General features: G+C 33.7%; 1 protein-coding gene across 1 annotated transcript in view; it reads right to left on the bottom strand.

Annotated features, from left to right (window-relative positions):
- Positions 1-18,201, bottom strand: part of MAP4K5 (mitogen-activated protein kinase kinase kinase kinase 5) — a 109,907-nt gene that overhangs the window by 43,570 nt on the left and 48,136 nt on the right. Inside the window, exons 3-8 of the mRNA XM_039217336.1 lie at positions 17,106-17,196; positions 16,592-16,656; positions 13,223-13,278; positions 7,051-7,098; positions 6,921-6,963; positions 6,079-6,151 (exon numbers count right to left, since the gene is read on the bottom strand). Coding sequence (XP_039073267.1) covers positions 6,079-6,151; positions 6,921-6,963; positions 7,051-7,098; positions 13,223-13,278; positions 16,592-16,656; positions 17,106-17,196 — 376 coding nt within the window. The remainder of the gene's footprint in view (positions 1-6,078; positions 6,152-6,920; positions 6,964-7,050; positions 7,099-13,222; positions 13,279-16,591; positions 16,657-17,105; positions 17,197-18,201) is intronic.

Below are 18,201 nucleotides of genomic sequence, written 5' to 3' on the forward strand. Positions count from 1 at the left end.
AATTCATTATTTAAAAATCTTCCATCTTCTCTGAAGACTGGTGCTCTGAGGAAAACTTACTGTCTTACTTTAGTTTCTGTTTTGTGAATGTTGTCATATAATATGGGGAAAAAAGGAATACCTAAATCCTCATGAAGGTCAGAAATGTTCCCAAAGAAGGGGAGATGTGAGAATGAATCAGCAGGGAGGTGAGGTGGGAAAGGGGCCTCAACATTTTAATCAGAGGAAACAAGTGCAAACATAGGGAGACAGGACAACAGCCTGGAGCACCTGGACAGGTGACGGGACAAGGGGACGACACTACTCAGTGTAGGATCTCAGTACGGAGCCACGAACTGCTTGTTAGGAGTCTGTGATAAGTACAGGAATTGAGAATATTAACTCTTGTCCAAATACATGATCACTTTTTAGTAATTCATTTCTAATTTATTTTATTAAAGTATCTGCCTGGGATGAACAGGAAATTTTAGAAAATTGGTCATTCACCACAGAGAATTTGAGAGGATTTAAAAAGTATTCGCAAAATGAACCTCATAAGTAAGAGCTAGATAATGAATGTCCTACTCAATATAAAATGCAGTTTAGACTTTATTGTGAAAATAAAAGATTTAATTTTGGAGATAAACTTATCTGAAACTCATGGCAAAAAGAAGGACAGTATGAGAGAAGGTAAAACCGGAGTCAGGTGAATGAGTTGGAAGACTATTTCAAAAATACAAGGGAAAAATGATAAAGGACTTTTCAAAGGCAGTGGCAGAGGGGACTGAATGAAAGGGGTTGACTGAAGAGACTGATTTGAGTATAAAATGCTTGTGGATATGGAAGTAGAGCTATTATCAAACAACTGTGAACATACTTAAGATTAAAGGTCAACTCAGTGGCTGAGCTGGAGTTACCTGTTTGGGATTGTTGTATATAATGATGGCATCTGATGTTATAAAGTGTAGATATTACCAAGGAGAAATATTCTTTTTTTAATGTTTACTATTTTAAAATTAATTTATATTTATACTAAATATCCACACAGAAGCTGTTTTTATATGTTTATGGATTACAAAGTTATAGAACACAATGTCTCTCAACCTAAAGGTGGTTAGGAATATAAAGTACGTATACTAACAATTCCAATATGTAGATGTACCTGCTAACACAAATACTAAATACATAAAAATGGATATAGGAGTAAAGAGAAGAAAATGATCACTACTATGGAACAAAATGACTAAAGGCAAGTCTCACAGAAGAAAGTTGAGCCGAAACCCAGAGAGAGTAAATACATTTCATCTCTTCTGCCCACTAGAATCCATCAGTGGTGGACAACTGGAGCACCAAGTTGACCGGGAGTGTTGCACTTCCTGGCTCAGTGGAAGGCAGAGATGTGATCAGTCTACCACGGCTGAAGAAAGGCAGAGCGTGTGACATATTTAAGACAGGGCAGGACCTGAGGGAGAGTAGTAGATGGCAGAGAAGTAGAGGAACGAGATTTCCCTTGTCCCTCAAACACAGGTGTACTGAGGTCAGAACACTTGGAATACCCAGAAAATCAATCTTGGGAGTGACAGAAAGATCTCCACAGATGGAGGGAGACAACTAACTGGGCAGGACAGAGGTGCATGCATGTGAACTGAGGTTGATAAAACAGCGTAGGCACAGAGGGGAGGGGAGGGGAGGGAACGACTTCTGTGGAGAGACAAGAGGGAGGGAAAAACAGAAAGGCTGTGGAATTGTAGTACACCAGAACAGGATCCCAGGGGAGGGGAGGTGCAGGGTCTTTTAAGACATTGGGTTTTGAATCCCAGCTGAGCGCCTAAGAGGCCCGGGAGACTGTGGAGCTGGATAAGCCGATTCCCACATTATTCTGTGAGGGCTTCTTGAACAGCATAGCTTTAGACACTCGGATGGAGGAGGGAGAGATTGGGGTGTGCCATTTTTCTCTCTATCATCAACAGGGTGGGGCTTCAGGTAACAGCACAGTGGCCTCCACCCACTGGAGGTGGGACTAATTACACCAAACCCTACCCCTATGTGCCTACAACTGTTTTTGTACTGGAAGGGAACTGACCCTGAAGGAACCAGACCTCCTGACCAGCACTGTCACCAGTCCTAGGCACCAACAGACAAATGTCCTGCATTTTTGTGTGTTAGTCTGTTTCTCTTTTTTTCTTCTCTTCTCTTTTCTCTTCTTTTTGTTTCTACTCTCTCCTTTTTTTCCCTTTGGAATCAGGCTCATAATTTCTGATTTCATTTTTAGTTAATTTTTATTACATATATATTTTTTTCTTTCCTTTTTACTCTATTTTCTTTTATCTATTCTATGTCTTCTTCTTCTTTACTTTTCTTTCTCTCTCTCTGGATTAAGCCTTATAGTTTCTTTGATTCAATGCTTGGTCCTTTTTTTTTTTTTTTTTTTTGCTCCTTTCATTTTTCTCTTTGTATGGGATCGGGTTCCCTGCCCTTTCCTTTTTTACAGAGTTACTTCAACAAACAAATCAAAGCACACTTGGTGAAAGTCCAAACAATCCATCACTATGAGTAAGTAGGAGCTTTGTAGAGGACTGACCAGTGGGACAGAGTAGCCAAATATGCAACAATACAGTGCATGCAATATACTCCAAAAACACTTTCTGAAGTGCCAGGCCCTGCACAGTGTATGACCCCTTTTTAATATGGTAGTACTCACAGGTGCAGGACACATAACAAGCTATTAAAACATCTAAAGACAGAAAACTAGCCAAAATGACAAAAAGGAAGAATTCTCCTTAAAAAAAAAAAAAAAACCCAGGAAGAAAGGACAGCCAGAGAATTGCTCAAAACAGATATAAACAATATATCTGAACAAGAATTTAGAATAACAGTCATAACAGTAATAGCTGGGCTTGAAAAAAAAAGCACAGAAGACAGGAGAGATCTATTGTTGCAGAGATCAAAGACCTAAGAAATAGTCATGATGAATTAAGAAATGCTATAAATGATATGCAAAATAAACTAGATGCTGTGACAGTGACAATGGAAGAAGCAGAGGAGAGAATAGGTGAAACAGAAGATAAAATTATGGAAGATGATGAAGCTGAAAAAAAAGAGGGAAAGGAAATTACTAGATCACAGGGGAGAATTAGAGAGCTAAGTTGATTCAATAAAACGGAATAGTATCTGTAACAAAGGAGTTCCAGAAGAAGAGAGAAAAGGGCAGAAGGTTTATTTGAACAAATTATAGTTGAGAATTTCCCTAATCTGAGGAAGAAAACAAGGCATCCAAGTTCAAGAGGCACAGAGAATTCTCTTCAGAATCACTAAAAACTTGTCAACACCACGACATATCATAGTGAAACTGGCAAAATACAAGGTAAGGAGAGAATTCTTAAAGCAGCTAGGGACAAATGGGCCTTAACCTATAAGGGTAACACATAAGGGTAGTAGCAGACCTGTCCACTGAAACTTGTCAGGTCAGAAGAGAGTTGCAGGAAATATTCAATGTGCTAAATAGGAAAAATATGCAGTCAAGAATTCTTTATCCAGCAAGGCGGTCATTCAGAATAGAAGAAGAGATAAAGGCTTTCCCAAGACAGGGCAGGACTTAAGATAAACAAAGAAGACAAACATACTAGGGAGGTAATAATACCTGGTATAGTCAGGTACAAAAACAAATTTTGACTAGAGAATACTGTTCACAGGGGAGTATAGTCACAGAAAGAGACTGAGGAAGGAAACAGGCATGTGATGAAGGAAATTCTACAGGTATTCTAACTTAGTCATGTTTTCTTATAAACTTTTATTTAGGTGATATTTATTGTGGTTTTGTTCCCTGTTGTTAAAATTGTTATGTGTTCACAAAGACAATTTGGAATATATGGAAGAAAACATGTTAAACATTATCCCACCCAAAGAAAGTCATTGTTTCACATATTTACATCCATAAGTTTTATTTACACACACATTATCTTCTGTAACATATTAGATTATACTACTTTTATTGTTTCTTTTTTCAAAGTTTAAGAGAGAGACAGAGACAAGAGAGAGAGTACATGCATACATAAGCAAAGAAGACACAGAGAGGGAGGAGAGAGAGAGTCCCAAGCAGGCCCCATGACATGGGGCTAGATTTCACAAACTGCCAGATCATTACCTGAGCTGAAATCAAGAGTCAGACCCAGGTGCTCCTAATCTTACTTTTTTTTGAATAACAGTGTATCATGAGCCTATCCATTGACCATTCATCTTTTACAATAGGATTTAAAAAAAAAATTGTTTTTGTTTATTGTAAGAGAGAGTGTGTGAGTGGGGTAGGAGCAGAAGGAGACGGAGAGAGAGAATCCCAAGCAGGCTCTGCACTGTCAGTGCTGAGCCTGATGCAGTGCTTGAATTGAGGAACCATGAGATCATGACCTGAGCTGAGATCAAGAGTCAGATGCTTAACTAACTGAGCCACTCAATGCCCCTACAACAGGATTTTTAATACCAATAATTTATTCCACTGATTTGCATAAACATACATAATTTCCTTAACTAATTCCTCTTGCATGTGTGTGCATACTTTTCCTTCAATCTTTAAAGTACTGTAACAAAGCTCTTCATATAATAATTCGTGTGCCTCTCTGATAAATTACTACAAGCAGAATTAAGACTAAAGACTTAACTAAGCACAGTTACAGGCTTCTGGGGAAACATTATTGCCAAATTACCTTCAAAATTATTCTACCAATTTCCACTTTCATTGTCAAATATTTAGTGATAGTGTTAGTTTTACCCATGATTCCAAATATTTTCCAACTTGAAAGAAAATATTGGTGTTATTTATTTAATTTACATTACTGGTCATCATTAGGGGGAACATTTTTCATACTTTATGACATCTTCTATGTATTACTTTAATAACTCTGCCCCTATTACTTTAATAACTCTGCTTCTATTACTTTAATGACTCTACTTCTAATGAAAGACTTTTTATTAAGAACTTATACATTAAAGATATTAAAATGTAGTTTGTCATACATGTTTCCTGATTTGTTATTTGCTTTTCACTTTTGTTCAAGCTGGTGGATACAGAGACATTTTAAATTTTCATGCAGTTAAATCTATCACTTTTCCCCTTTAATGTCTTATGCTTTTATGCCAAGAAAAGCTTATCTAACTCTTAAAGCTCATAGTCACTGATAGTTCTTTTGGTTTCACTTTTATATTTAACTATTTCCATATGTAATTTATTTTGGCATTAGGTATGAGGTATGGAGTGACTTTAAATTTCTTTCCAAATAGGATTGCCTGGGTGGCTCAGTCAGTTAAGTGTACGACTTTGGCTCAGGTCACCATCTCACGGTTCATGGGTTCGAGCTCCACGCTGGGCTCTGTGCTGACAGCCAGCTCAGAGCTTGAAGCCTATTTCGGATTCTGTACCTCCCTCTCTCTCTGACCCTCCCCTGCTCACACTGTCACTGTTTCTCTCTCTCTCTCAGAAATAAAAAACATTTAAAAAAATTTCTTTCCAAATAATATATTATTGAAACACTATATATTTAAAAATATCCAAGCTTTCTCACAAACTTTAAATGTCATCTTTTATAATATTCACTAAATTATTTTCCATATTAAGGTTTATTACTAGGTTTTTAAAATTATATTTCACTTCTCTGTCTTGATTGTTGAAAGCAGCATTTTAGAAAGACCATTTTGTCAGTACTTGGTAAGATGCATTAAAAGGAAGGTGGCTGATAAAGACTAATGGTAGGATGCATGAATTTTAACAACCAGAAAGTGAAATCCTTGATTAAAATAGAATACCAAAAAAAGGGTAACAAAATGACAACAGATTATAATAAAAGCCTTTCTTCTGAAAAATCGCATACCTATGAGTCCTCTTAATACAAAATCCCAGAGACAAAAGGAATTATTAGCACTTTAACTCAGGAAAGGTGAACAATAAAAGTGAGTATCAAAGTTCCCGATCAGAAGTATGATGGTATCAAGGAGCATGCAAATCTCCAGACTTGTATTATCACTTGTGTTACTAAGTATCAATGCAGAACAGATCACTAACTTTGAAGAAATGAAAATGCACAAAATCCAATCATAATAGTATCTTACCAGTAAGGAGTGCCAATGAAAGATTTTCTCTTTGCAATGGTAGCTGTTATTTTTGCAGCCACACCAAAGTCAGCTAGTAGGGAAAAAAATTGGCAAAAATTTTAGTCTTTCAATAAAGTCAGTAACATTTCTAAATTTCACCATTAGGCATGGCATTATTAATAATTCAGATAGTAATGCCAGGGAAATATATATAAATTGAATACCTAAATCTTTTCTTGCTTGGTTTATAACATACTCATTAAAGGAAAATCATTTTTTGGTACTTCAACATACTTTATAAGGAACAAAGTTTAATAAAAAAAATTCACTACAAGCCTACTGAAGTTAAGGAAAAAAAGGTAAAAAGATAAACCACCCACTTGGATGCCTTTTATTCTAACACAACTAAGTAGTATTTTGGTACTATTAAAAAAAGGCTTTTTCTCTATATAAACTTTTTTATTATTGTTACACATAGTTATAAAAAACTGAATACAAGTATAGTTCATTTTTGTCATTTAAGTAACACCTCAGGGATTCTACTCTTATTCTCCTTAACGACTAAATAATGTTCCATAAGTGGATTTATTACAGTTAAACAGTTTTTCTATTGCTAGTCCTATGTCTGTACTTTTTTCTATGATAAACAATTTATAATCAATATTCCTATGAACACAGATTTTTTTAGAATTTTAGAATTTTTTTAGAATTAAGTTCTTTAAACAGAGTCTCAGGAATAAAACTACAGGATCAAAACATGAACATTACTGTGGCTCTTGATATGAGTATTAAACTTGTATACTGTTAATTCTCATTTAAAATTTTAAGGAAAAAAATTTAAGAAAGTTGAAGTAACATACCTAATTTTACATCCCCATGATCTGTCAATAAAATATTTGCACCCTAAAACAAAAATATAAATACTATTAAATTAGCATCATAAAATTCCTTCCAAAAAATTATCTATTTAAGCATATTAAATGAACTTACTTTGATATCTCTATGCATTTTGCCTTTAGTATGCAAATAGGCAAGACCCTGGAGTTAAAAAAAAAAAAAAAGTATGCATTAGCAAAGCTGAAAACTTAATGCTTACATTTTCTATTTAAATTCTCACTGAGTAAGAAAAACTAAATGTCTTTTTCTGGGGGGAGAAAACCTAGAAGAGTTCTTTTTATTAATCAATGTTTACTGTACTTTAAGATTTCAAATTCACTTTCTGATAAAAACCAGAAATATTTTACTATAACACCATCACCACAATTAAGCTAATGAACATACCCATCACTCCCCAAAGTCACTTCCTACACACAAATACCGATCTCCGTCCTATCACTACAGATTTAAATTTTCTAGAGTTTTACATAAACCGAATTATACATTATATTCTTTTTTGTCTGATCTCTTTCATTCACAATAATTAATTTGAGATTCCTTGTTACTGTGTATATCAGTAGTTCATTCTTCTTTATTTTGAAGGGTATGCCCTTGAACAGATATACCAGAATTTGTTTACACACCCATCTGTTAATAGATATTTGGATGGTTGGGTTGTTTAAAATTTTGGGGGCTATTATAAAGTTGCTCTTAAAATTCATATACAAGTACTCGTAGGACTTTTTCCTTCCAGGTAAATACCTAGGAGTGTAATGGCTGAAGTGGATGGTGCTAACAAATTTAAGCTTTTAGGCAACTGCCAAACTGTTTTTCCAAAGCAGTTGTATCATTTTATATTGGAACCAGCAGTGTATGAGAGTTCCAGTTAATCCACAGTCTCATCAACCTTCTTAAGGTCAGTCTTTTCAACTTTGGCCATTCTCTGGTGAAGTATCTGTTCAAAAATTTTGTCCATTTGTTTATTAGCTCTTATTTTTTTTATTACTGAATTTTGAGAGTTCTTTATGGACTCTGGATACAAGTTCTTGATCAGATATACTTTACAAGTATCTTCTAGTCTGCAGTTTCTCTTTTCATTCTCTTTAATATTATCTCTAGAAAAATGGAAGTTTTTTACCTTGATAATGTCTAATTTACCAAGTTTTCCCTTTATGGATCATACTTTTTGTGTTATGTCTAAAAATGCTTTGCTTAACCCAAGACTGCAAAATTCTCTCCTGTTTCCTTCTAGAAGTTCTAGTTCTATGTTTTATATTTATAACTACTTTCGGGTTTTTACATACATATGAAGTATGGCTTAAGGTTCATTTCTTGATAGATGGATGTCCAATTATTACAATGCCATTTACAGAAAAGCCTATCCTTTCTTCACAGATTTGTCTTTTCAACTTTGGTAAAAATCAGCCATCCATATATGATTTATTTCTGGTCCTTCTGTTCCACTGAGCTACTTATTTACTCTTGCACCTTATACCACTATGTTTTGATTAGTATAGTTTCATAAGTCCATTATTTTTATTTTTAATTTTTATTTTAGAGAGAGAGGGAGAGCACGAGCAGGGGAGGGGGACATCGGGACAAATAGAGAATTTTAAGCAGGTTCCAAGGGCTTGATCCCACACCCCTGGGATCATGATCTGAGTGGAAATCAAGAGTTGGATGCTCAACTGACTAAGCCACCCAGGAGCCCCAGGACTGCATTGAATCTATAGGTCAACTTGGGGAGAACTGACATCTTAACTATTGTGAACCTTTCGATCCATGAATATGTTCTAGTTTTCCATTTACTTAGGTCTTCTTTAATTTTTCTTAGCAGTTTCATAGTTTTCAATATGCAGTGGTTTATGTATCTTTTGGCACATACATTCCCTTAAGAATGTCATTTTTGTTATTATTATTATAATAGTATTTTTTAAAGTTCTGACTGTTGTTAGTATATAAAAAACCAATTGATCTGGTAGATCTTGAATCCTGCAAGCTTTCTAGCCTCACTTGTTAATCCTAGAAGCTACTTTGTAGATTCTATTCCATTTTTTACACACATGATTATGTGGTCTGTGAATAAAAACAGTTTTACTTCTTACTTTCTAATCTGGATGTCTTTTATTTCCTTTTTTTCTTATTACAGTAGCTGAAACCTCTAAAACAATGTTGAAAAGAAGTAATGAAAGCTGACATCCTTGCTCTGTTTGACCTTGGTAGGAAAGCATATAGTCCTTTACCATTAAGTATGATTTAGTTGTAGGTTTTTCATAGGTGTTTTATCAGGTTGAACAAATTCCTTTCTATTCCTCATATGCTCAGAATCTTTATCAGGAACAAATGCTGGATTTTGCCAAATGTTTTTTCTGTGTCTATTTAAGATGATCATGTGGTTTTCTCATTTTGTTTGCTACTATGGTTAATTACTTGAAATGATTTTGAATATTAAATCACAATTGCATTCTAGGATAAACCTCACTTGATGATGTATTATCTTTTTATGTATATTATTGGATTACCTCTGCTAACCTTTTATCTTTTAAAATTTTGCATCTGTGTTTACGAAGGATATTATTAGTCTGTAGTTTTGTTCTCTTGCAGTATTACCTAGTTTTGGTTTTGGAGCAATGCTGGTCCATAAAAAGATTTGGGAAGTATTCTCTATATTTCAATTTTCTTTCTTTTTAAAATTTTAACATTTATTCATTTTTGAGAGACAGGACACAAGCGAGGGAAGGGCAGAGAGAGAGGGAGACACAGAATCTGAAGCAGGGTCCAGGCTCTGAGCTGTCAGCACAGATCCCAATGGGGGGCTTGAACCTACAAACTGTGAGATCATGACCTGGGTCAAAGTCGGACGCTCAACCAACTGAGCCACCCAGGCACCTTCTACTCTTCAATTTTCTAGAAGAGTTTGTGTACACTTGGCATTATTTCTTCCTTTAATGTCTGGTAGAATTTATCTATCCACATCATCTGACTTGGGAGTTTTTTTTGTGGGAACATATACAGAATTATTCAGGTGATTTCCGTCAAGGAAATTGTTCATTTTTTCCAAGTTGTAGACTTTACTGATAGAAAGTTATTCATAATATTCTCTGGAAACTGAATATCCTTGTTATTCTTTCAAAATTTATAGATTCTGTTGTAGGATGTTTGTATTTTGTCCTAATACTAGTAATGTGTGTTTTCTCTTAGAAGTTTATAAATTTTAGTGATCCTCTCAAAGGATCAGATTTGGGTTTTATTGATTTTTCTGCTTTCTAGTTCAGATTTCCACTCTGATCTTTATTATTTCCTTTCTTTGCCTACTTTGAATTTAATTTGCTCATTTAAAAAAATTTTAAGTTGGACGCTGAAGATACTGATTTCAGACCCTTCTTCTTCCTAATATAGATGTTCAGTATTATAAACTGCCTTCTAAGAATTGCCTTAGTAACACCCCAAATTTTGATGTTGTGTTTTCATTTCACTTCGTTCAAAGTATATTTTAGTTTCTCTTCTGAATTCTTTGACTTATGGGTTACTTAATTTAGATTAGTGCTTTATTTAGTTTCCACACATTTGGAGATGAAATATTTCTTTTGATTGTTAATTTAATTGCAATGTGGTCAGAGAATACATTTTGTGTGACTTAAATCCTATACAATGTATTGAAATGTATTTTATGGCCCCAAATATGGTCTACCTTGGTAAATGCTTTATGCTCACTTGAAAAGCATATGTATCACATCACTGTCAGACTAAAATGTCAGTAAGGTCAAGCTGTTTGGTTGCATTGTTCATGTCTTCTGCATCTTTATTGATTTTCTACCTATTTGCTCATTTTTAAAAATGTTTTTATTTTTTTTTTTTTGAGAGAGACAGCATGAGCAGGGAAAGGTCAGAGAGAGAGGGAGACACAGAATCCAAAGACAGGCTCCAGGCTCTGAGCTAGCTGTCAGCACAGAGCTCGACACGGGGCTCGAACCCGCCAACTGGTGAGATCATGACCTGAGCCGAAGTTGGACGCTTAACCGACTGAGCCACCCAAGCACCCCTCTATCTATTTGCACTTAAAAATTATTGTGAGAGGGGGTATAATTGACTATAACTGTGCATTTGTCTATTTTCCTGGCAGTTCTATCAGTTTTTGCGCATTTTATTTGAAGCTGTGTTATCAGGGGCTTAAACATTTAGGGTTGTTCTACTTTTTATGAAGTGGCCTTAGAAAGGTCTTTGTCTGAAGTCTACTTTGTCTGGTATTAATATGGCCACTTCAGCTTTCTTTTCAATAGTATGACATATCTTTTTCTTTTCTTTTTTTCCTTACCTATTTGTGTTTTTATAAAAGTACATTTCTTACAGGCAGCATCTAGTTGGGTTTTTTTTTCCATTCTGACAATCTCTGCCTTATTTTTTAAAAAAATTTTTAATAAAACTTTTTATGTATTAAGGCATACATGATTTGATACACATATACATAGTGAAATTATGTATTCACTAATAATTAAATTATTAATTATTTGAATTAAGCTAGCTAGTTAACATATCTCCTCACAGCTACTATGTTTTTTTATAATAAGAGCACCACCTGAAATTTAGTCTCTTAACATATTTCCAATATTCAATACAGTATTATTAATTGTAGTTGTCATGCTATACGTTAGTAATCAGTCAATCTACATGACAGTAATTTTATACTCTGACCAACATCTCCTCATCTCTACCTCCTGGCCCCCAATCTCTGGTAACCATCATTTCACTCTCTGCATCTAAGAGTTCAACTATTTTAGATTCTACATGTAAGTGACTTACGCATATTTGTCTTTATGTTCCTGGCTTGCTTCACTTAGTACAATGTCCTCCAGGTTCAAATATGTTGTCACAAACAACAGGATTTCTTTCTTTTTTATGACTGAATAATATTCCACTGTAAGTATACACTACACCTTGTCCATTTATCTGTCAGCAGACACCTAATGTGGAAGTTTGTCGGCAAACAGAATTTTAAAATTATAACTAATCTTGGAGGGCATCCGTACCAACGCCTCATTTTATATGTGGGGAATTAGAACCATAAAGTAGATTATGTTCATATACCAGGGTCAGAATGCAAACTCAAGGTTTTGTTTTTGTTTTTTCTTTTACTTCCATTTAGTACTCTATCCTTTACTTAAAAAGCAATGAACTTTGGAAATTACAAAGAAAAATAATCTGTCAACTATTCTTTGCTATGAGTGTCTGATTAGTTTTATATTTTATGTGAACACAAAAAAGTAGATTTCTATGTTATGGGAACGTTACAGAAATATATACATTGGACAAATTTACTTTCATATATTTTATATCTTAAACATTCAGATTTGACATGATATGCCTTCTAAAGCATGGGAAACCAACACTTAGAAATGACTAGGGTTTTCTCTTAAGTCAATCTCCCAGTTTCTAAAATATGGGAGAAAAACATATAGAACACCAATTTCATTTCTAAACAAATTACACAATCTAGGAAATGTAGAGATAGAAGCTTCGATTAACAATTATGAGTCATAAATTACCAAAAAATGTAATCACTACTTAATTCCTAATTTAAATGCCTTAAAAGGTATAAATAAAATTACTACTTGCTAATATTCTAAATGAGTAGTCTTTCAAGGCACTATAAAATAAACAGATCGTGGGACAAATGCTGCATCCTCTATACTTTTCTCAAAGAGTCACAATCTAACATTAAAAACGTTCACAGACTCTGAAATAAAGAAGAAACTTCTGCTTATAACAATGTTGATCAAACCTATAAAATGGGATTCTGCCATCAATGATAGTTATTAATATCACATAGAACTAGGAATTCCAGATAACATTTTGGGTATGGTTTGCTAATTTATTGTCATTTTGGGAGAAATAGTAAAAGGCCTCATGTCTTGTGCAAAAGAGATTCCTTTTATTGTCATAAATCTTAAAAGGGAAAGCTTAGACAACTTGTTGCGATTGAGAGGTCTGGTGATTCATTCACAAAAACCGATTTACATCTGTGGCTTTCCTTAGCTTTGCAGCAACTGAGAGCCAAGCTCAACAGAATGGAATACCGGACGTCACCACTGTTTATACCAGCATTAGCTTAAATGATTTCTTGTGACTCATTTATGAAAGAAATAACTAAGCTTACAGAATTACAATATGAGAGGTTAACAGAAAAATCATTTGGTTTACTCTTTTTCTTTTGGGCAGATAATCATTTTATAGTCTTCAACTGTGAAACCAGAACTGCCTTTCTATTCACATAAGCAAATGGGAGTACCTGTAAAGTTTCTCTGCATACATAGGCTATTTGCAGTTCTGATAACGGCCCAGTAACTAGGAAAAAAGAGAGACCACATAGTTATACATGTCAATAACACATTACAAACAGTCTACCTTAAACATGACAAACTACGGGAGTGCCTGGGTGGCTCACTCAGTTGAGCGTCCGACTCTTGATTTTCAGCTCACGATCTCAGGATTTGTAGGAGCTGTGCTGGACTCTGTGTCCAACAGTGCAGAGCCTGCTTGGGATTCTCTCCATCTGCCCTTTCCCCTATGGATGTTGTCTTTGTCTCTCTCAAAATAAACAAGTAATCTTAAAAAAAATGACAAACTATTATAAAACTTCTTCTATGTGTATAATTGGATGACTTCTCGCCATGAGCACACCTTATTCTTATAATCAAGAAACAAAAAAAGTAAAGTTGAGAACCTTAAAATGTACTTTAAAAATGGAAGATTTACTCCTTAACAACTTTGGTCAGTGAAAATATAAGCATTCATTACTTGCAAAGTGTAGTACTAGACACCATAGGACAGTCTACAGAAAACAACAGACATGATCTTAATCCTGAACAATTTTTCTAAAATAAAGCTCAGAAATGAAATCAACATATAAAATTAATTATTGTTATACAGAGTAGAGAACCATAAGAGATCAACTGTTGAAATACACCAAAAGGAATCATGTACGACATTAAAGATTAAAATATTATTTTAGCATAATCCTTTCCTATATTTTTCAAAACAGGAAGGCTTGATCCAGTACCTTATCTAAGAATTTAAAAAGTAACCAGGGTACTTCTGACAACCAGATCTCTATAACAAAATATAAGATCTTTCCGTAAGTACCTAACCAGACACTTAGAAATATGCCTTCCAATACCATGAGAAAATATTTAAAATCTGGTGTTTGCTGACAGTGAAACCAAATCAGGTATTTACGTATAATCTTTCCTTAAGAGAAATATTTCACTGTATTATTTTAATCATTGGCTCTCCACATCTACTCAGGAACATAAAATTTTGATTCTTAGTAACTTAATGGAATAATAATAAAAGAAGTAGAGCCACCTTTATTAACAGTTTATTGTAAGTATATATGCTCTTGATTCCTACTGTTATCTAGTATACAATATACAGGGCTGGTTACTTCTGAGATTCGATTTAATTCAACAAATATCAGGTTTAGTAATAAAAAGTAGAAATATCATAAAGAAATGAGATTCACATCTTAAAATTATTCTTTAAGTTTAAAAGGGGAAGTAGTAAAAACAATACCAGCTATATAGTTTTATTTATCCATATTCTTGAGTTCTCATTCTGTAAAAGTGTGAATAAAAATTATAACCATTATATAAAAACTTTTCATACAAATAATTCTTAATAAAATCATAGAAAAGAATTTTAAATTGAGTGGCATTGAGTTGTTTTCTACCAATAATTCTTTTAAATCAGACACAGGGTAAAATAAGAGAACAGTAATTCTAGTATGATATAATACATAAGAAAATGACTAGTGTATAAGAAAATAAAACTTATTTTTATTATAAAATGATTTGTTTTAAAACTCTTTAATATTTTATATAATTGTAATATTTATGCAGTGTTAAAAATGATTTTAAATAAAAATTATCCAGACTTTAGCCACCAGTCACAACTATTTTTTTGTCATAGGTTAGCTGTTGTGACAGAATTAGATAATTGTTATATTTATTAATTTGTAATTAAATAATACACCAATACATTTTCATTATAATTCAAAATTTTACTTAGGAGTCCCATTTCTCCCCTAGAGGTAATGACTTACCAATTTGGGACACATCCTTTCATTTTGTTTTGCATTAACATTCATATGTAATGTGAATATAAAAAATTATATTTTTAAAAGTCTAAGTGTGATCAGTTATGCTATACATGTTTTTTCATGATCTAGATTTTCCATTTAAAAGGAGGCCTTGGGGAGATATAGCTAGTTGATATAAATGAAGCTGCTTTATCTTTTTAAATGCTTCATAGCATTTCATATCATAGGTGCAGCATAGTTTATTTAACCATTGCTCTATTGACTAATATTAAAAAAAATTTTCTTTTAACATTAGAGAGTAGGGAGGAGCAGAGGGAGAGGGAGAGAGACAATCTTAAGCATGCTCCACACCCAGTGCAGAGACTAATGTGGGGGACTCAATCTTGCGACTGTGAGATCATGAGCTGAGCCAAAATCAAGAGCTGGATACTCAATCGACTGAGCCACCCCAATTGACTGATATTTTAACAATCTGACCTCTACAAGCTACCAATATTATTTTACACCTGAATAGCACTTATTTTTGCATCTACTATGGTGGTATTTGTAAAAGGGATGACTGAAGTTTGATAAGGTTGTCAATATAAAGGTTTCAGCACAGAAATGTTTGCAAATATTTCACATAATTCTTAATAAACTATATAGTGCAGAGTTGCAATGGGAGTTTTACTATTCCATATTTAGTTAAAGAAAGAAAAGAGAAATTGGTTTATAAGGATCTGTGCTTAGTCTCATAAACTCTAAAAAATCCAGAAACTGTCAAAAACAAAACAAATTGGAAGTTAAATTGTAGAGGCAAACGAAGACTATTTCTAAATGATATTATGAGTAATATCTAATTCAACTCAGAAAACTGCCTAAATTAACAGAATGCTCAAAAAAATACTTCAAATTTTTGAAAATTTACATTTTTTTCCCCCACTATTTTTAAAGTTTATTCATTTATTATTTCTGAAAGAGACAGAGCAAAAGCTGGGGAGGGCCACACAGAGGGAGACACAGACTCTGAAGCAGGCTCCAGGCTCTCAGCTGTCAGCACAGAGCCCAATGCGGGGCTTGAACTCACAAACCATGAGATCATGACCTGAGCCGAAGTCAGATGCTTAACTAACTTAAGCCACCCAGGCACCCTGAAAATTTTACATTTCTAATACAAAAATATATCATTAACTAAACTTAGTTGTTTTCTTAGTTAGGTTAAGTAATTTCTAAGATAGATATACAATTTCTTTTATGTGAGAGTTAACCTTCGTAATTCAATTCTTATTTACACAAGTTGAGGCAGTTTCAAATGTAGATAAAATACTTCCTTAGAAACTACACCTAAAAAGTAAAATTTGGACTGTATAAACTTTTGGATTTCTCAGTTCGGGCTTTAGCAAATTTAACTAAATAACAACAACAAAAATTTTAGATTTCTTTAATGCAATACTACAGGAGAACAGAAGAATGTAAAAACGGTGTATGTACCAATCAATATACCTGGTTAACTAGAAATGTAAAACAACAATCATTAAAGTCAAAGTTTGTTCTTAAAATGTAAAATCAAATTAACAGTACCATGGTAAATATCTTGAAGTGATCCGCCACCGCAGTATTCCATACAAATCCACAGTTTTTCTCGACTAGTAAGAGAAGAAAATTATATTAGCTAGTAATTCTTAATCACTGAAATACCCTGAAGGCTTTCACTCATCAGGACACCGAGGTTTAGAATGGATTACAGGGTGGAAGAGGAAATTGTTCCAGCAGTTGTCTTCTAGAAACAGAAAAGCATAATAACTTTGGTTCTGTTCCCATCTTAAAGGGTTTAGAATATAACAAGTTTTATATGATAAAACACTTACTTGTAATCGTTTGTAGTATTTACTGTCAGATAAGGTATAACTGCATAAATGGAGTGTCATTATTAAAAAACAGGGGAGACTACAAGGAAACCTGATAAATTTTAGAACTTCAGATCATATAACTTTAACAATTTATATGTATAACAGCATTTACATGAAAGGCAGGTAGAGTGATAGTAAAGAAATATAAAATACAAGGAGAGCAGATGCTTTTTTTTTTTTTTTACCTGAGATAGCTCCCAAAGTAGGCAACGATGTTGCAATGTTTACATTCTTTAACCATAAATATTTCTTGTTGAATCAAAGAAAAATCATCTCCTGAAAAACAAAAGATCAAACTTAGTAACCAAGTTACATTTTGAGTCACATATGGGAAAAAGGAAAACTTTACAGTAAATGTTAGAGATGAGGACTTAGATACTCTTAATATTTCAGTGGGAATACAAACTGATACATTCTTTCTAAAAAGCAGAAAAAAATCTTTGAACTCATATTTTCACTTAAAAAATTTTTTTTCTGAAGGGGATGTGCATAGAGATAAAGGTTTGCTACAATATGACTTAATAGTGAAAGAATGATTAAATAATTTACAGCACAGTTGTACATATAATACAGTTAAAACATATTTTGATATGAAAATATATTCATGATGTGTTAAATAAAAAAGGGATATTTTATATATGTTATATAAATACATATGTATAATGAAAGAAAGGTCTTAAAAAACTTACACAATGTTTATGTCTGGGTGGTAAAATTAAAAGTAATTTGCTCTGCTTGACTTATCACTTACCATAATATTTTCTAGTTCTATCCACGTTGGCAAGGTTTCATTGTTTGTGTGTGTGTGTGTATTTATTTTGAGAGAGAGAGAGAGAGAGAGAGAAATCAGAAGCAGGTTCTGTGCTATCAGCACAGAGCGCAGACACAGGGCTGAATCCCAAGAACCATGAGATCATGAGATGATGACCTGAGCCGAAATTGCCAAAATCAAGAGTCAGACACTTAACCAACTGAGCCACTCAGGTGCTCCAAGATTTCATTTTTTGATGGTTAAGTAATATTCCATTGTATATATACCATATTTTCTTTATCCATTCATCAGTTGTGCTCCTTTCATAGTTTGATTGATAATGCTGTTATATAAACACTTATTGTGGTAAATGTAGCTCTTTGAGCTTGTATTTTTTTTTATTTCATTCATACATAGAATTTAAGAAACAAATCAGATGTACATATGGGGGGTGGGGAGGAGAGAGGGAAACAAACCACAAGAGACTCCTAACAACAGAGAACAAACTGAAGGTTGATGGAGGGAGGTGA

This window comes from Hyaena hyaena, unplaced genomic scaffold (genome assembly GCF_003009895.1).
Source record: "Hyaena hyaena isolate Hyena2069 unplaced genomic scaffold, ASM300989v1 scaffold_683, whole genome shotgun sequence".
Classification (NCBI taxonomy): domain Eukaryota; kingdom Metazoa; phylum Chordata; class Mammalia; order Carnivora; family Hyaenidae; genus Hyaena; species Hyaena hyaena.